Source organism: Doryrhamphus excisus, linkage group LG5 (genome assembly GCF_037039965.1).
Source record: "Doryrhamphus excisus strain RoL-2023G ecotype Guam linkage group LG5, RoL_Dexc_Guam_v1.1, whole genome shotgun sequence".
Taxonomy (NCBI): domain Eukaryota; kingdom Metazoa; phylum Chordata; class Actinopteri; order Syngnathiformes; family Syngnathidae; genus Doryrhamphus; species Doryrhamphus excisus.
Window position 1 is genome coordinate 18,228,508 of NC_136361.1, and position 18,932 is coordinate 18,247,439.

Below are 18,932 nucleotides of genomic sequence, written 5' to 3' on the forward strand. Positions count from 1 at the left end.
TTTAAATCTAGACCCACAAAAGTTACACTGCAATGGAAAATATGCAGCATTTAGAGTATATACAGTAAATGGGCATCACTTACATGTTCAATAATTAATAGGAATAGTTAAAAATTCACATTAAACAATAAGACTATTTCTGCTTTTTGTCTCATTATTTTTCCAGTCTAAAATGTTCAAATGCATATCTAAGTTTCTAGTAATTCATTATAATTTTAGTAAGTCAAAATCATTTGTTATTTCAAAATAATTGATATTGCATTATATGATTATAGTCATTTACAAAGCCCCAAACTAACAATTTACCATCCATCAATAGTCATCACTATGTGAAGAATTTAAAAAAAAAGGAACATTTCACAATCTGTGATGTCATCCACAGGAAATACACCCCTCCCCTTCCTACTCCTCAGGATCTGTCACCTCTGCCACATACAGTATGTAAAGCCATCAAATCCTCCAAGGCTCTAATTTCCTCCCGTGCGCAAAAACACAGCATCACAGCTTCCGCACTGCGTGACCTCTGACCATATACCAAACTAGTAAACAATTTTGAATAGAGCTGAATGGGTTGAACTTCAAGCTTGTACTAGCAACTAAAATATGAGCATTTAAATGAAAGAAGACAAGTGGAGTATATTGTGACTTCACCTCAGTGTGCACCTCCTAACCTGTCTGCTCAGGTTTCTTGCATATTTGGTATTTATAACCAACGACAGCAGCTTGAGGAGACGCACACGTACAAGACGACGACGGCAGCAAGGAACTTTAGGACACAATCTGCAACACAAACTTGGGGTTTGGGATAAATGGAGTTAAAGTTGTAATGACTTTAGAGAAGCGTTTAGTAACGTGGGTGCTCATAAAACAGCTTGACATGCAGGAAGGCGGCTGGAGAGCAAGTTTGCAAGAAAACGGACCACCACCAATGGAGCAGAAGAGACAGGAGCAAGAAAGGGTTGTGGTGGGGGTGCGGGGGTGCGGTGCTACAGGTGGAAGATGGAGAATGCAAGACGGTAGAGGAAGATGTGGAAAGACCTACCAAGGTCTGTTGGTATCTCAGAGCCTTCCTTTGCGACGCATCTGCAGCCATTGACACGCTGTCAGTGATCCAAAAATAACCTCGCCGGAGACCCCAGCATTTCCACTGGCATGGACCACCACACACATACACACATACACACTTCCAGTTAAATCATGCAATCAACGACAATCACTTTCACCACCCATTGAAACACACACACACACACACACACACTCCAAAAAGATGCTGGTGGACGTCGTCGTGGCCTCAAAGTGGTCCAGAGGCTGAGTGACATTCAGTGCAGGACGGACGAGCTGAGAGGAATCAGACAGGCGGACAAAGCGGACCAAAGCCATCTGATGAGGGAACGAAGGACACTTTCCTTTATTAGAACTGCAGACACCTAATCACACACACAGACACACACACACACACACACACTTGTTGCTCCCTGCCAGTCGGCCATTAGAGGTGTTTGCTGGATAGACTGAGCTCATTTGGATGAGAGGGGGAGGGTAAAAGTGGAAGGGGTCCAGTGATGGGGGGGTTTGGAAGGGCATATCAACCCCGCACATCCCACCCCCTATAGGGCTGCCCCTGCAACGTGAGCAGGAAGGTGCATACGACACCTCACATGACAGCTCACACCTTATCAGCCAATGATGCTGGGGGCAATCCCCATAACACTTACAGGCTGCACCAGTAAATCACACCGTCCCCCCCACCCCACCCAACCCAACCCAAAAAAAACAACATGGCAGCTTCGGGTGGGTGTTGACGAGGTTGGATGCACGGATCCAATATATACAGCACAGGGGCTCCTAGCAGAACCTTAAAAGTTAATCTGAAATCTAACTATAATGAACAAAAAAAAAGGTCTCACTCTGTTCATACCATTGTTCTATGGAACAAATTTCATCTTGTGACGCCCCTAGTCACCAGAGATAGTGGATGTGTGACAGTGATCACAGAGTGGTACACGCACCTTTGTCCTGGTTGCTCAGTACAATATGGATAAATTAGATAGTCCTGTGATTGGCTGGCGACCAGTCCAGGGTGTACCCCGCCTCTCGCCGGAAGTCAGATGGGATAGGCTCCAGCATACCTGCGACCCTATTGAGGATAAGCGGCATAGAAAATAAATGGATGGCATTTCTGTATGGATATGCAAGGCGGGAAAATTAGTGCCAAAAGTCACAGAACAGTGGCATGATTGTGCCGAAAACTACAAAGACAATTATTTGTAATTTAAAAAATATGGTACAAGACACCAAAGATACCCTAAACAACATTTGACCATAACTTTCAAGAAAAGTCTAATGACAAAACATAATTATATTGCAGTTTACCAATTCTTTTCCACTACTTTACCCTTCCCTATTGTCTGTGTATGCTAGCAGTCCCACCTCCATCCACATGATTGACAGAAGGGCTCACTCCATTCATGTCGTTGTTCTGTGGAACAAACACACCAAGGTGCTGAAACCAATACAAAGTGAACTCTCTTCATGCCTATTTGGATGCAAAAGAAGGAAACAGACACACATGCACATGGCTGGCAAAATGATGCAGTTAATTTTTATGTGATTAATTAATTTTTTTATGAGACAGTTGATTTTCTAAACAATAAATGTTCAAGAAATCACATTAAAGATCTTGTTACACCCCTACCATTTACGTTTTTTTATACTTACGACAATTTCATGATGGCAACAGTTTGACCCTGGAACAGACTATTTCCACTGCAAATGCTTTACTTGGAGTTGGGCCGTTTAACTGGAAACAGGAAATAATTTCTCATTTGTTAACAAGTATGGTGTACAATAGCGCCTCCTCAGCTGGCATTAATACTTCTGATGAGTTCATTGTGAACGATAGTAAAGTTTTAAAGTGCATGCAGATGTAGATACTGTACAACTGCTGTGTGCTGACCACTCATGATACTTCAAATGTAGCTATTGCCATCTTTAAAGTTAATTTAAAAAAAAATACACCAGGAGATTCCCTACAGCCACAGCTGTTAATACCACTGTTTTTGATCTGGTGATAATTCAAGGCCCCAGCAGTTTTGTAGACCATGCACAGCACGCTCAGTGGTTAGTTCAACAGAGGCATTCAGCGGATCAATAATGACATTTAGTATGGAAACAATTGCTTCAAAATGTAGCACCCCCAGAATAGCGTTAGACCGCAGAGATTTCGCTGAAGATGCTATGCGGCTTGCTGCAAAAACATCCTTCAGCATGAGCATGTGTGTGTGTGGGCCTGTGGTCCGTCCTCTCAGCCTGACAAGTTGTGCCACCATCATGACAACCACAAAGACATAGACACATGCAGATCCCCTTTAACCCCATCCCGCTTTGTGGTCCACACGCCAGTGCATAACAGCCTAATCTCACAGCTCCACCACAGGCCGTAGAGAAATGTATTACTGCCATCACCACAATGTGTGCACGCGCATGTGCACGTGCGTGTCAACAGGGAATGACTCCGGACAGCTGGCCTGGACCTCCATCTGATACACTATGAATATTATCACTGCACGGTGGGAATGACACACGTCCTAGAGCACGGAGAGACCTGAGCGCAGCGGAATAGCGAGTGGCCAGTCACAGTACACCTGAGCATGGCGAGGACACACAGTAACGTGGGCAACAACACACACACAAACACAGCAAAGAGGTGGCTCAAATAGAGAGGAGGAACGCACATTTGTGCAGAGAGCAGCGTTAAGGGTACATACACGGCTGTGGGACCAGAAAAAAACACTTTTCTTGTTGATAAACACATTGTTTATTGTAAAGGAGATTTGGCAGTCATCGGTGATGACAGAAATAAATCCCCTTTGCCCCCTCCTCTATGCACAAAAGTTTGGCAGTGAATGGCCTTCACATGCTCTCACTTTTTTTCCCCCTCTTCTTATTATTAAAACAAATACTCAAGAGGGGTAAACGCACACATGCACCACGCCGGCTTGAAAGGCTCTCTGGTTACAGATCAATACTGCTCCCAACATGAATTATCTTCCAACACAACACTGTAACCAAACACATGTTGCCTCTTTGGGTCTTTTTCTGGGAAACATCAATGCACACACAGCATTGAGAAATACCCCTGTCTGTATGTTAGACTTGGGGGGGGGGGCTAAATGGTTCAATATACTGTGAAAGCCAGCACAGTCATTTATCAATACAGGGCCACTAAGTGCAAGACAGACGTTGTTTTTTTTTTTTTTTAAGGAAGACTTAAATCCCTGTATCATATACAGTAAAATACCCCAAAAAAATGCACATTGAGTGGGTGGCGGTTGTCGCTAAATGTGTAGCACCCCCTCAGGGAGAAGCGTGATTGGGTGTCAGCGCGAGCTTAAAGGTCAAAGTTCACAATGTAGGTATAAGGCCCCAAGAGTAGCACCACACGTTCCCCTGTCATGAGTGACATTTACATTTAAAAAAAAAACAAACAAATATTTACAACATATTTCCTGTAATTTAACCCAGGTCAGAGGGATTTAACTGTATCAAGGGAACATCATCGAGAATGTAGAAAGCATTCCGGAATGCTGGAGAAGTTCATATTTGGTGTGGAGAGAGAGAGTAGGGGGGAAAAGAGCTGCACCAACCTCATTTCTCAATACTGCCCCCTGCCTGTCAGCATACTGCAATGACAAGACAACTTGACAACATATTAAAAGGGGCATTAAAAATACTTATAAATGAAGTTTGTATAAAAAAAACTGAACAAAGCACATTTTAAAATTATGCCATTTCAAGGGGATTAACACCTTTGCTGCGTCAGCAGTGGAATTGTACACCAAAATGTTGAACATTTTCATTAGCATAAGCGTCCTTACTTCCTAGCTTTGTGCAACATCTCAGTGTGCAGTGTTGCTGAGGCAGTGTTTACATATAAACTGTGAATGAATACATGCTTGGATGCCAGTGAGTGTGCTTGTAAGGCTGGAATGTGCGCATGCGCGTGTGTGGCAGTAAAACACTTGGAATGAGGGAATGTGTGCACACACTGGGCAGGAATGGTGCAGGAGCGCTATGAAAAGTGGGACTGTTTGGGGAAGAAGTAGAGATCTTTGCACAGAGAGCTGGTGAACTCGGACATCTCTTTGCAACGGTGGTGGGGTGTCCCGGGGGCGTAACCCTCACGCTCTTTGATCCGCCCGTTGACCTAGAGAGAGGGAAGCAAAGCGAATGACATTTCCGCAATTGTTGTACTGTGCATGCAAAGTGATATATGATATATGTTCACCTGCACGAGGATGTCTGCCAGGTGTGTGTCTCTGGCTCGGAGGCGCAGGGCAGCGTTAAGCTCTTGTATGTACCAGGATCCTCGCTTGGTGTTGCGCATGGCCGCTGTACCTTTAAGAGAAAACCAAACAAGAACGGCTACAATACAAGAACACAATGGGGTGAGACACAAGGAAACCATGTGCCAATAAACATTGTTTGTGCTTGTTTTGTCAATGACAACACTGGAAAGAACCACAGCAGAGATGGGATAAACCAATCTGTGGATAAATGCTGGGGCGACTGCAGAAATTGTATTTATTTATTATAAAAATTGACCATAGAAAATACAAATGGTCAGTTCCGGTGTCAAGTTGTCCCCATCATAAAATACCTTACCATACAGGCAATGTTTTAAGTAATATTTAACTACCCTAAAAGCATAAAAATAAGTAAATACAGTTAACATTAGGGCATACAAATAATAAACTCTCAGTCTTAACTTTAGTAATGCAAAGATGTAATGCAAAATTGATTCAGCCACCAATATCGGTCGGGCTCTAATAAATATCAAAACTGTCAACTTGAACGTAAATGTTATGAAGTTTCTACTTTGTTTGCTGACTCCGTGTTGTTGGAAGCTAATTTTTTAGTTTCTTCTTTGCGCCTATTTCTTCCAGTTGGCGAAGTGGGCATCAAAACTAGGAATCAATAAAAATATTTGATCCTGGGAAATTTGCAAAGTTAGTCCTATGGCCTAACCATACCCCAGGGTTAGGACATCTGTCTGTTTACTTATTTTCTTGCTGTGTATTTCATCTCATTAGGAAATCACCAATAAATGACTTTTGTGTCACCTGAGAGGCTTATTTGTCCTGACAACTTGGGAAAAATTGTACAATTCAGAATATAAGTACAACTTCCACTGTATTTATTGAGAATGAGTGAATGACTAGATGGTAAGTTCATAAAAAGGCACCTGCCATACTCTGCCATGCTCTCATATGCCGTAAAGAAAAGCCAGGGGCAAGTTAACACTTCATTCACAGCCATAGTTCATAAAAGAATTGCAAAAAAGGGCAAACTTACAAATTCTCTGACCTTTGAGAGAGGCAAAGCCGCAGATCATGTCGGACCGCTGGGGTAGTTTAACCCTTGGTTGCCCAAAGTCTCCTCCCTGTCTGGAACCAGCGTCCCCTGGACCTTCTCTGCCAGCATCCCGCTGTTCGCAGCTGGGTGAGCTGGTCCTTCCCGGCCCATCTACCTGCTCTACTCCACAGTCCAGGTCCTCTGCGGGGCAACAATGACGGTCAAGTAGAGTCGAGTGGAGTAGTAACCATAAATTTGTGTTTTTATTTTCACATGACCACGTGATCCCAAGCTAAAAGAGCAGCATTTTGGCTCGGCTGAGGAAGTAGACGACCACACCTAATGGCATTTTAGCACACATGTGGTGTTGGATTAGCGGGACCAAAAGGAGTGTGCCGTAGTAATTGGAGTCACACGCAAGGGGTCTGTGGATTTGTGGTGGGCATCACGGCTTTCATCATGTAGACTAATTAGCCATTTTGCTCATTAGCTCCACCAAGGAGGCTATGATTTCTTCTGTTTTGTCAGGGTGTCAATATCGGTATCTTATCGGAAGTTTAAATGTTGAATCTATTCCACTCCATATTGCTACGTTGTTGTATGTGATATATAGCATCCATTATGTTGGACAAATACAGACAAATCTAAAAAGATGTGTTTTGTCTACAGGGTGTAAATGTGTCACTTTGCTTCACGGTTCAGTTCTTTACCTCCTCTGCATGCTTGGACGAAAAACATCTTGGGTTTATTCTGCAACAGCGGGCAGTGTGCGTTGTCAAAAGCCTCAAACACCCATTCCAGCTGAATAGCAACAAAAGAAAGTTAGAAATCAATTTTAAAAGCGATAAATGACAGAAACAAGCCTACCTGCAGGAGCTGACCGTCTGTGCCGTACACGGCTCCGTCTATGCCGTGCGAGAGCAGACACACCACGCAGCTGTCCATTGTCCGGTGCTCCGGACGTCTACGGAATGTCTCGATGCAGGATTTCATGTCCTGTAAAAATAACGCCGAAACACGTTTATGTGTGTCTGCAGTTTCTTTAATGCAACAGCGTAATGAAACAGCGAGACGACATCACCTCAGCAGTCAGGTCTCTGTGGACTGTGACCATGTAGTCCAGCTCTGTGAAGACCTTCCTGAGTACCTCGTCGTCCACCTCGCCTCCTTTCCTGGTGTCAAGGTCGGGTGTGGCGCAAGGGTTAAATGTCACATTGCTGATCACCAGGGCTAAACCACGTGGGGAGGAAATCATTCTATATGACTGGAACGCAGGGAAGAAATGGATGTGGATGACTAGGGGATCATTTTAGATTCATGATTCACAATTAAAACCCACAAAAACAAATGTGGTTTAGTAAGACTTTCCTACACAATGTATAAAATACATTATAATATATAATGAGCACCACAATCTCTCATTCATATTATAGATCCTTCATTCATATAAATTGCAATACCGTTTGGCAGCGAGAGAGGTAGAAGTCGTGTGTGCAAGGGAGCACCGGGGTGGTGATGGGGCTGTCCGACGCCAGACTGAACTCCATGGACTCTGTAAAACATAAATAATGTTAAATCTCTGACACACACACACACACACTTGACACTTCATTAGGTACACCTGTACACTCCCAATGACATCCAGTATTAGAGTGATGCCAATGCTTTGTTTTGATTGCCACTGTCAGAGGTTTTCACATGTATCAGATCTGATTACAATGTGCACTGGGGGTGCACTGGAAAAACGTGCTGTAAAACGAGACACCACCATTACGTCAGCGAATGAGTCACTCATGAGGTGTGTCACCTCATTCAGTAAAATGATAATACAAACAACACTGTGCTGCTCACTGGATAACATCCTATGCATTCCAGGTGTATTTATTATTATTATTATTATAATTATTATTTTTACAGCACCAAGGAAACAGCATAATACTGACAATGACACCGTTACATCTCACCGTGCATCTTTGCTCGCTTGGCTGCAGTTTCCTCCTGGGTAGAAAGTGGAAAAGAAGAGTCGCTGTACCTCTGTAATAAAGAGAGTGTGCTCAGCCTTAATGGGGAACGGTTAAGTAAATACTCAGTGTAGATTACATTAGGTACACGTGTATCTGCCTTTACAAAGATAATATATGATAAACTTTGATCAACACTATTACCATGTTAGTGTTAATTAAAAAAAAATGCACTAATTATACATTACTGGCTTTTGTTGTATTATAGGAGATCTAATTAGCAGTTTATCAAATGGAGGTGTTAAGTGTAACGTTTACAGTGATGTAACAGTATATTTACGTATATATAGTTGTGCAGTTTGCATCTCTCTCTCACACACACACACACACACACACACACACACACACACACACACAAACAGAAGTGCTTGTAATATTTTGGCTACCAGTACAGCAAGTGAAACTTAGCAATAAGGCTGCTAACAAACGTGGCTCACCTCTCTCCTCCGCTCTGAGGCCTGCATAAGCTGCAGCCCCGTTTGTCCCTCTGACGCCTCCTCGGGAAGCAAACCCTGCAACCATGAAACACATTAGGACCGTGTGTGCATACATGGGTGTGGTTAACTGTCTTTTTCTCACTGACCTGTGTGAGCAGCTCACACAGGTGTTGCTGCTCGGTGTCTTTCAGAGCGGTGCAGAAGCTTTGGAAGGCTTGTGGCCCCCGCTTGGGAAGGAGATACAGCAAACGCCAGCTGCGCTTCTGAGACGTCGGTTCGGCCTGTGAAGAAAAGTTAATCAGACTCGTGACAGGAATAAAAACTAAACAGTTTTGTTGGGGTTTGCGCCAAAAAACCTCCACAAAAAAACACTTAATCTGCAAAAGGTTTTGCTTCAACGCCTGGTTTGAGGCTTATACTGCATTTTCCTTTTTTCACTTGAGTATATTTGTATACCTGTAACACAGTCACTGTACTTTTATTTTATTTTACCTCTGCTTTTCCGCCAGTGTGTCTTGGCAGTGTCACAACACTTTCTTTATGAATTCTAGGTACATTTCATCACATGTTTAATAGTGGCGGTAGTAGTAGTAGTAGTAGTAGGTGTCTATTTCAAATTAAACCCTCAAGGTTGTTACCATGTCAAATCTGAATCATCTCTCCACAACAAACGTTTTTTTTTAAAATATTAAGTAGACAAAATTGACAAAAAAACATACCAGGATGCCCTCGGCCATGTTCTCAGTGAGGATGTTGTCCGCCTGCAGACATTGAAGGAGCAGCTCGTCCACCACCATCTGCTTGCACAGGGTAGCAGAACGTTTCCGCAGAGCCTGTCTGTCCCTCTCCAGCATGCCACAACCGAGCATTTTGCTACAACAAACACACCATTGTTGTAACTAGGGTGGAAATAATGAAGATTAATATTGTAGGATGCTCAGCTCTTTCGATGAAACATACCGATGGTGAAGAGTTGCAAAAAACACAGAGGAGAGGTTTGTAATTCGAAAAAAACAGACAAAAAAATACGAATACTAACTACAATCGTTCAGAATGCAAACATAGTTAGACATTAAAGGTAATGAGGCATAAAAAAATAACAATAATCAAGCTACACGCTGACAGTTGATGGCTGACGGTCGTGAAGCTCGAGCTAGCTAGCAAACTTCCTGAGTGAGCCAATCCTTGTGGTATCACTTACGAACTCACCTTCAAACGTTTTTTTTCTGTTTCCGTAGTAGAATGACAGCCCTTCAAAGGGAACGCACCAGACTGTTGTTTTTTTACACTGTTTTCACGCCACAAAACGGCATCCCACACCGTCCGCAAACCTCCACAACTTCCGCGGGTACTTACTCTCCAGTCGCCCCTTCCAGATAGGGGGAGCCAGAATGTTATTGTTTATTATCTGGCCCAATGAGGGCTCTGAAACATAGAATGACATATTGACTAGCCAATCATATTTTTGTTATTTTGGCGCGTCATTGTCAGACATCCAATCGGTAAGAGGCTAGCTGGCGAGAGACATGAACCTACCTGTAATGGCGGGACATTGAATGTTGTTTAAACATGCATATACATAAAAATGCATTTTGCTAGTTTTTGGAAATTGAAGGACTTTGTGTAATATGTGTTTCGTAATTATTAGTAGAGTATTAACGCTTCAGTTTTACTAGTTGATAAGGCCACCAGCCATTAAAGCTGTGGAAAACTATTTACCTTATAAAAATGGCGACGTGTTAGCATTATGTTTATTATAGTAGTTGTGGACATCTGCACTGCATCCTACTGGAAGATACTTTGAATCTTTAAAGTACTTCCATTGTTTATTTAGAGAGGGGAAAATCATTAGGAACGCCTCTTAGTGTGGCGTATTGCAGTTCTGCACAATGCAAACTACAAGGTTAATTATAGTATTTCTTTGTGTGAAAGCCGCAACTTTCAATACACTTGTGTACCTAATTTTGTGGTTTCTCTCTGGCTCGCTGCACTTCTGCTCGCCTTGGACCACTTCACCCTCCCCTGCTGTCTATCTCCTCACCCTTACTGTGCAGCTGTCAATAATTGATGATCTTTAGTGACTCTCAAAGGGTAACAGGTCCGTACAGAAAATCATGTATCATGTGTCATTTCCTTTATTTATTCACAAGTCCATCTTTAAGAGCCAGCACAAGCATGTTTGTGACTTGACGGCAGAAGCCACTTTGCCGTATTGGTGGTATCCTGCGACTTGTGCTTTAAGCTGCATGAATGACAGCAGGACAGAAAAGAAAGAGTGACGGGAAGCTTTAAATGAGAGAGCGAGGTAGGGGGTCATGGAGGAGGAGAATTATTGAGTGAATTAATCCAGTGCTTTTGCCAGCCTTGATTGACTACATTGCAAACTTGCATGTACAGTACAAACATGGAGGGAGAAAAGAGAGAAGATGCATCCTTGTCTAGAAAGAGAAGCTTCACTTTTGGGGCTTATGGAAGGTGAGTGAAAACACCATTTAAGGTAATGGACTGAATAATTAACAATAGTCATTTGTATGAATGTTTCTCACTTTCTTGTTTACAGCGTGGAAACTGATCCAGGGTGAGGCTTTACTTTTACGTTTATTGACCCGACTTTAAGACACATACTGTAAATGCTTTCGTGTGGAATTTTATTGTATTGAATGCACTTGTTGCTGCAGAGCTCAACCTGCAGAGGACAAAACAGTGGACATGTTGGACTCTCCTGTCAATGAAAGGAAGTCAATCCACTCTGCAAGCAACAACCAGAAGGTGCTATCATATCTGTCTAGCTAGACCTCCTAATTACATTCTAATGTTGCATATCTTTCTTTTCATATTTGTGACAAATCAGGAAACAGAGTTGTTTGAAATCATAGAAAAACTCCAGGTAAGCTATTGTGATCTGTGTAAAAAGTTAAAGGTCACCGCCAGTCTATCTTTGCTCCATTAGGGCAGCAGACTTGATGAGCAGCGATGTGAGTTCCCTCTACCTCTTAAAGTGAGTTCAATCTATCTAAAAAACAGCAACATTTACTTATCGTTCCCCTGAACTTTGAAAGCAACACCGGCCCTCGCCATTGTCTGTTTTAGTCTCAGCTTTTAATGATAGGTGGAGATCTGCCAATCATCCTCCCGTCAAAGCTGGGGGGATACTGGATAGACCCTCCTTTGGGGAGGCTTGCAGATGACAGTCCCACTTCCTCGCATCACGGCTTCCACGGTGACGGTTACGAAATCATGGAAAGAGACGGCGAGGCCAAAATTTACCACCAGTTCTTCCGCTCACGGGTCAGTCAGCGCCATAGTACAGTGATTTTTTAAATTTTTATTTTGAATTGAATTGTTGAATTTACTGTCAAATATATTTACTTGGTAGACTTTGATTTAACTCTACGTACCTTTATGACATCAATAATAGTTGTAACTATACTATACAGTGCGTGTGCATGGTGAAAAGTTGATAATGCGTTGTTTGGAAGATGAAGAGCTGAAGCTGGGCTGAAATGCTTTGGAAATATGTAGAGCTGGCTATGTTCCACCTACACAGGAACTGAACTGGCAACCAAACAAATTTCAGTAATGAGCGCATTTTTCAATTAATGAGGAAATAATAGTTTCACAAACAACAGTGTAGAAATATGTTGAAATGTAAAATGAATATAATAATAGTTTGGAAGCTGAGCTGACCATTGATGCTAATTAGTCTACAAGTGGAGTCGATTCAATCGGATGGCGTCATGTAAAACTTAGCACTAAGAGTTCACTCACTGTACGGCGAGGCCAAAATTTACCACCAGTTCTTCCGCTCACGGGTCAGTCAGCTCCATAGTACAGTGATTTTATTTATTTTTTGTTTGAATTGAATTGTTGAATTTACTCTCAAATATATTCGCTTGGTAGACTTTGATTTATCTCTAAATACCTTTATGACATCAATAATAGTTGTAATTAGATTATACAGTGCGTGTGAATGGTGAAAAGTTGATAATGTTTTGAAAATGGAAATAGAAGAATTAATTTTGGAGTTGTTTGGAAGATGAAGAGCTGAAGCTGGGCTGAAATGCTTTGGAAATGTGTCGAGCTGGCTATGTTCCACCTACACAGGAACTGAACTGGCAATCAAACACTCCACCACCTGAGCCATGTCACATCATATTAAAAAGATTTCAGCAATGGGCACATTTTTAAATTAATGATGAAATAATAGTTTCACAAACAACAGTGTAGAAATATGTTGAAGAATATATTCTTATATATATATCTATATGTCTATATAGATATATATATAAGAATAGTTTGGAAGCTGAGCTGACCAAGTGGAGCCGATTAAATCGGATAGCGTCATGTAAACCTTAGCACTAAGGGTTCACTCACTGTCTTCTTACTTTTTATTCCCTTCCTTCCCAGTATCACCATTCATTCACAGCAGTGGATCCTTCTTTAGGGCCACTGGTTCTGTCTGTGTGTTTGGAGGAGGAGGACAATCGGATGCGAGTCATACTAAGGTGAAATTATTATATTCATCAAACAAATACTACTTCATGCCGACGGAGCCAATAAATCTTATTTACATTGTGTTTTTCTCATAGAATGAAAGAGTGTTCTCTGCATGGGGTTTTCTCCCTGTCGCTTTTTCCCGGCATTCCTTCAGCTGTGGAACTGGCAAAGGTACCCATTTTAAGTGCTTGAACCTTAACTTGCACCTCTTATCGGCTTGTTATTTTATATCCGAAAGATTTATTTTGCTGCAGAGCTAAAACCTCAAGAAACTGACAGATAAACATATTACCTCTAGATGCTGTGTGACAGAGTGACTGTGTCCAAGTTTGAAGTCGTGTGCTACCTCAAAGTAGGTCTTTCAACATAACAACAATGAACAACTTTATTTTTTTAATAAACCAACATCCTTTTGCTTGTTCTCTCTCTCTCTCTCTCTCTCTCGTGTTTGAGGCTCCATTGCTAATAAGTGCATTCGATGAGCACAGAGTGTCTTCCAATTTCAAGTTTGGCGTGCTGTACCAGAAAGAAGATCAGGTATGAGCTGAATTTTGGTTTTCATATGTTCGTTTTCTTGAGCTGTGAGAAATACTGTGGATTTCTCCTTATAAGATGTAACAGGAAATAGAATTCATCCACTCCAGAGGGAATATGCGTCCATCCGAAAACCTTTTATTAGCTGTCTTGAGCAACATTTTTAACATTCTTAACAATCATACAAGTGTAAAAATATGTGAAAAAAAGTACTCAGACTTCATTTTGATGAATGCAACAATGATTTGAGTCACATTTTTTTTGTTTCGAGGCTGCGAAAATAACAATTCAGGCTTAATTTAAATGACAAAGCTGTAATACAACAATGATATGAGTCACGTTGAGTATCATTTTTAATGGTAATACGACGAAAAAAAGATTTAACAACTGTGTAATGCAGGGGCCGAAAACCTTTTTGGCTAAGAGAGCCGTGAGAGCCACTTAAACACAAATAAATGTGTGATTTCTATCATGTTTTCATTTAAAATGTCAGCAGAAAAAAGTAAATAAATTAATGTTTTGTGCCCTACTTAGTGTAATGTTAAAAAAAACAAAAGTAGTAATAGTAACAAGTGATGACACATTTGTTGACGCTAAGCCTTGGTGCTGTTGATATTCATCTTTGCTCCTACTTTTTTTCAAATAAATATCTTAAATACGCCATAACACAGCCATGCCCAGAGGTCCCATGAGGCATATTTTACCCCAAATCTATAGAATGTTCCAATTTAAAGCAGGGGGTGTTCAAACTTTTTTCTGAAATATGGATGCAAAGAGACACAAACACCATTTTAATCACCATTTTGTCTATTAAATATGTTTGAATAAAAAGTCATCCAGGTACACGACAAACGAGTGGTTAGCGCGCAGGCCACACAGCTAGGAGACCCGAGTTCGATTCCACCCTCGGCTATCTCTGTGTGGAGTTTGCATGTTTTAACTCCCACATTCCAAAAACATGCTAGGTTAATTAGCGACTCCAAATTGTCCATAGGTATGAATGTGAGTGTGAATGGTTGTTTGGCTATATGTGCACTGTGATTGGCTGGCGACCAGTCCAGGGTGTACCCCGCCTCTCACCCGAAGACAGCTGGTATAGGCTCCAGCACCCCCGCGACCCTTATGAGGAAAAGTGGTAGAAAATGAATGAATGAATGAATCATTAAAATGCGGTGTTAAAGTGGTTAGCGCGCAAGCCTCACAGCTAGAAGACCCCAGTTCAATTCCATCTCTGTGTGGAGTTTGCATGTTCTCCCCGTGCATGTGTAGATTTTCTCCGGGTACTCCGGTTTCCTCCCACATTCCAAAAACATGCTAGGTTAATTGGCGTCTCCAAATTGTCCATAGTTATGAATGTGAGTGTGAATGGTTGTTTGTCTATATGTGCCCTGTGATTGGCTGGCGACCAGTCCAAAGTGTACCCCGCCTCTCTCTCTCGCCCGAAGACAGCTGGGATAGGCTCCAGCACGACCCTCGTGAGGATAATCGCTAGAAAATGAATGAATGAATGATGAAGTCATCCGATGTAGTCAAGCTATGCTAAGTGCTGTCGTTAAGAAGAAAAAAAAAATGCCTACATTTCATTATACTTTGGCGGTCTCACTGTATAATCTTCTCAAACGTACTTTTATCTCTCTCCAGTTCACTGAGGAAGACATACTTGGTAACAACGAGGAAAGTGAAGAGTTCACAGAGTTCCTGTCTATTTTGGGGGACACTGTTCAACTGCAAGGCTTCACTGGGTACAAGTTTTAATTGCATAAAAAGACACGTGCGCATATATTTATGTGACATCCTACCCAAATCCTCAGCTTCAGAGGAGGCCTCGATGTATGTCACGGCCAGACAGGAAACCAAGCAGTTGTTACTTCCTTTCATGGGAACGAGATCATGTTCCACGTGGCAACCAAACTGCCCTTCACCGATGGCGACCCACAGCAAGTCAGCTACTAGTACTGTATCTCTTCTAATCAATAAAAAAAATACATAAACAATAATTTTTCTCCTCATCCTTCAACAGTTACAAAGAAAGAGACATATCGGCAATGACATCGTGGCGCTGGTCTACCAGGAAGGTCAAACACCTTTCCTCGCTGATGTCATTAAGTCACACTTCCTGCACTGTTTCATCGTGGTCCGGAGGGTTCAGAGGAAGGCGGCGAAAGACACAGGCCAAGCTGCATATCAGGTACAATATATAAAATATAATTTGAGATTTAGGCGGCATGGTGGTCGAGTGGTTAGCGTGCAGACCTCACAGCTAGGAGACCAGGGTTCAATTCCAGTTTGCATGTTCTCCCTGTGCATGCGTGGGTTTTCTCCGGGTACTCCGGTTTCCTCCCACATTCCACAAACATGCTAGGTTAATTGGCGACTCCAAATTGTCCATAGGTATGAATGTGAGTGTGAATGGTTGTTTGTCTATATGTGCCCTGTGATTGGCTGGCGACCAGTCCAGGGTGTACCCCGCCTCTCGCCCAAAGACAGCTGGGATAGGCTCCAGCACCTCCCGCGATCCTCGTGAGGAAAAGCGGTAGAAAATGAATGAATAATTTGGGATTTAGGTGGCACGGTGGACGAGTGGTTGGCGCGCAGACCTCACAGCTAGGAGACCAGGGTTCAATTCCACCATCGGTGTGGAGTTTGCGTGTTCTCCCCGTGCATGCGTGAGTTTTCCCCGGGTACTCCGGTTTCCTCCCACATTCCAAAAACATGCTAGGTTAATCGGCGACTCCAAATTGTCCATAGGTATGAATGTGAGTGTGAATGGTTGTTTGTCTATATGTGCCCTGTGATTGGCTGGTCACCAGTCCAGGGTGTACCCCGCCTCTCGCCCAAAGACAGCTGGGATAGGCTCCAGCACCCCCGCAACCCTCATGAGGAAAAGTGGTAGAAAATGAATGAATGAATAATTTGGGATTTAGGTGGCACGGTGGACTAGTGGTTAGCGCGCAGACCTCACAGCTAGGAGACCAGGGTTCAATTCCACCATCGGTGTGGAGTTTGCATGTTCTCCCCGTGCATGCGTGCATGTAACATATATGTTAGGGCGAATTGGCGATGCTAAATTGTCCATAGGTATGAAAGTGAGTCCAGGGTGTACCCCGCCTCTTACCAGAAGTCAGCTGGGATAGGCTCCAGCATACCCCCGCGACCCTGCATGGATGGATGAATGGATGGACTGATTATTTTAATCAAGGGATATTTGTTATTAGATTGCAGCATATATGTACATAATGTTGTGACCAGTGAGTATATTTATTGACAGTACCCCCTTTTTGACAGATATGTATTACAGCCAGAGAAGACGTTCCGCCGTTTGGTCCTGTCCTCCCAGAACCCCCCATCTTCACCGATGTAGGACGCAGTCACACTAATCATCATGACTAATCTGGTGTTCATTAACCTTAACTGTCTTTTCATTAGCGCTCTCTGCTGAGAGAATTCCTCCTGACCAAGCTCATCAATGCAGAGATTTCCTGCTATAAAGCCGAGCAATTCAGCAGACTGGAGGTATAAATATAATTCATCTTTTGTAGACAATGTCAATTTTGCTCTAAGCTGCTGTTTGCTTCTGTGCTTTTTTTTTTTTTTTTTTTTTTTAACCAAGCTGCGCACTCGTTCATCACTTCTGGAAAGTCTCCAGGCCGAGCTGTCCACCCGTTCTCAGTGCATGATGAGGGAGCCATCACCTTCTCCCAGTGCTGAGGGTGTCAGGGGGGTGTCCGAAGGGAGTGGGGGTTTTATTGAGAACTTTAAGGTGAACCATTGGACTCCTCCATTTAAAAAATTACCATTTCCCCTTTTATATCATGGTCATCTTTGATTTATTTTAAGCAAGACTAATGCAGTAATAATAGAAAAATAAGTACTGTAAATTACAAAATAATGACTTAAATAATACATAGAAAATAAAATAAAAAATTAACTGAATAAGTAAAGAAATACAGGAGTTAAAAAAAAGCCCTGACAACACCATGGCTAATAATTAAACAATAATTTATCAAATCATGTTTATTGGTAAATAAATGCTTTATACTGTAGTATAAAACAATTATGGGGTTATTATGAGTATAAATGTGTTTTTTTTCTCGATTTGAAGACACAAACTATAATTGTGATATAATTTAACAATAGTAAACAATAACAGAATTATTGTAATTTATATGTAATCATTTTTCTTCATAAGGAATATTGGGACCACACAACAAATATGGGGACATTATGAGTATAAATGTGTTTTTTTCCCGATTTGAAGACATAAACTATAATTGTGAAACAGGTTGTGTGAAAGTCTGGAGAATATCTTAATATAGCAAATTTTTATTTATTTATTTTTTAAATTTAAAATTTAAAATATATTTTATTTCATTCACAAAATATTTATATTATTTATATTATTTTATTTATATTTTTTAGTTTATTGGTAAATAAATGCTTTATACTGTAGTTCTTGATATTGTTGACATTGGCATACATGCTTTAAATGTATTTCTAGCGAGCCATCAGAGTGAGGAGCCACTCATTCGAGACCCTCAGCATGCCCAGGAAGATTAGCGTCATCTCACCACAGAAGCCTAAGGTAAAACTTTACATGATTTAAATAATTTACACCAACTCCGGCACTCATATTTGTTTCCAAACCTCTTTTACAGGCAGACCGGGATGCGGAGAGGTGAGACTCGTCACGACAAGTTGGCATATTCCACTTTAGCGTGAGCTCATAGAGATTTATGTTTACAGCGACAAAATATCTGACTTGGGACCGGCCGAGGTCAGAGATCAAGCAAGTCCTCAAGAGGATACGTAAACCAGTTTGCAGAGTTTTGATGTTAATAGTGCACATATATATAACCTGTATGTTCACCTTACTGCCCTGTTGATGACTCATGTAAATAGAAATTAAAGGTAGTATCGCTACTGATGTGATTGTTTCACTATAATAATGGCAATGATTTTTGTGGAAAAATAAATTCTTTTGAAACTGTCCAGCCATTGGGGCCGATAGAATTATTGATCTAATTATTTATACTTCCCTGTTATATGCAGTATTATTTGGCTTTATTTGATGTTTTTTTTTGTGATGCAA

The 18,932-nt window shown here is 41.7% G+C and overlaps 3 protein-coding genes across 5 annotated transcripts in view; 1 reads left to right on the plus strand and 2 right to left on the minus strand.

The window, feature by feature from the left end:
• The window catches only part of LOC131105637 (chloride channel protein 1), a 29,808-nt gene extending 26,156 nt beyond the window's left edge, over positions 1-3,652 (minus strand). Inside the window, exons 1-3 of the mRNA XM_078790851.1 lie at positions 2,719-3,652; positions 2,010-2,137; positions 1,043-1,380 (exon numbers count right to left, since the gene is read on the minus strand). Of these exons, the coding sequence (XP_078646977.1) occupies positions 1,043-1,093 (51 nt within the window). The 5' untranslated portion in view covers positions 1,094-1,380; positions 2,010-2,137; positions 2,719-3,652. The remainder of the gene's footprint in view (positions 1-1,042; positions 1,381-2,009; positions 2,138-2,718) is intronic.
• A 189-nt stretch (positions 3,653-3,841) lies between these two features.
• On the minus strand, positions 3,842-10,187 carry casp2 (caspase 2, apoptosis-related cysteine peptidase). Of its 3 annotated transcripts, none has more exons than XM_058053181.2 (12): positions 9,773-10,015; positions 9,532-9,685; positions 8,959-9,093; positions 8,813-8,887; positions 8,319-8,388; positions 7,815-7,906; positions 7,436-7,618; positions 7,222-7,350; positions 7,065-7,155; positions 6,355-6,555; positions 5,288-5,397; positions 3,842-5,206 (listed from the first exon to the last, which is right to left on the minus strand). In XM_058053181.2, exons 2-12 carry the CDS (start codon positions 9,679-9,681, stop codon positions 5,072-5,074), a joined length of 1,371 nt encoding a protein of 456 aa, XP_057909164.2. In that variant the 5' UTR covers positions 9,682-9,685; positions 9,773-10,015; the 3' UTR covers positions 3,842-5,071. The 3 variants fall into 3 exon arrangements, with proteins under 3 accessions (XP_057909164.2, XP_057909163.2, XP_057909165.2); XM_058053180.2 differs by lacking the exon at positions 9,773-10,015 and adding an exon at positions 10,022-10,187 and having other exon boundaries at positions 3,845-5,206; XM_058053182.2 differs by lacking the exon at positions 9,773-10,015 and adding an exon at positions 10,022-10,187 and having other exon boundaries at positions 3,846-5,206; positions 6,367-6,555.
• Positions 10,188-11,147: 960 nt separating this feature from the next.
• On the plus strand, positions 11,148-18,832 carry rap1gapl (RAP1 GTPase activating protein-like). The gene is made up of 19 exons (XM_078790468.1): positions 11,148-11,287; positions 11,373-11,390; positions 11,491-11,581; positions 11,664-11,699; positions 11,763-11,810; positions 11,903-12,100; positions 13,220-13,317; positions 13,402-13,480; positions 13,608-13,661; positions 13,763-13,846; positions 15,485-15,585; positions 15,655-15,784; positions 15,864-16,031; positions 17,129-17,200; positions 17,270-17,356; positions 17,454-17,603; positions 18,342-18,425; positions 18,499-18,518; positions 18,587-18,832. Exons 1-19 carry the CDS (start codon positions 11,202-11,204, stop codon positions 18,651-18,653), a joined length of 1,671 nt encoding a protein of 556 aa, XP_078646594.1. The 5' UTR covers positions 11,148-11,201; the 3' UTR covers positions 18,654-18,832.
• The last annotated feature ends 100 nt before the right edge of the window (positions 18,833-18,932 follow it).

Excerpts from the sequence above, each read along its gene's own strand:
- casp2 (XM_058053181.2), bottom strand. The coding sequence starts at position 9,681 with ATGCTCGGTTGTGGCATGCTGGAGAGGGACAGACAGGCTCTGCGGAAA. Across the intron at positions 9,094-9,531 it reads ACATGGCCGAGGGCATCCTG|GCCGAACCGACGTCTCAGAA; the intron begins GTATGTTTTTTT and ends TTTTCTTCACAG. Across the intron at positions 7,156-7,221 it reads CAGACGGTCAGCTCCTGCAG|CTGGAATGGGTGTTTGAGGC; the intron begins GTAGGCTTGTTT and ends GTTGCTATTCAG.
- rap1gapl (XM_078790468.1), top strand. The coding sequence starts at position 11,202 with ATGTACAGTACAAACATGGAGGGAGAAAAGAGAGAAGATGCATCCTTG. Across the intron at positions 11,811-11,902 it reads AGTTCCCTCTACCTCTTAAA|TCTCAGCTTTTAATGATAGG; the intron begins GTGAGTTCAATC and ends TGTCTGTTTTAG. Across the intron at positions 15,785-15,863 it reads CCGATGGCGACCCACAGCAA|TTACAAAGAAAGAGACATAT; the intron begins GTCAGCTACTAG and ends ATCCTTCAACAG.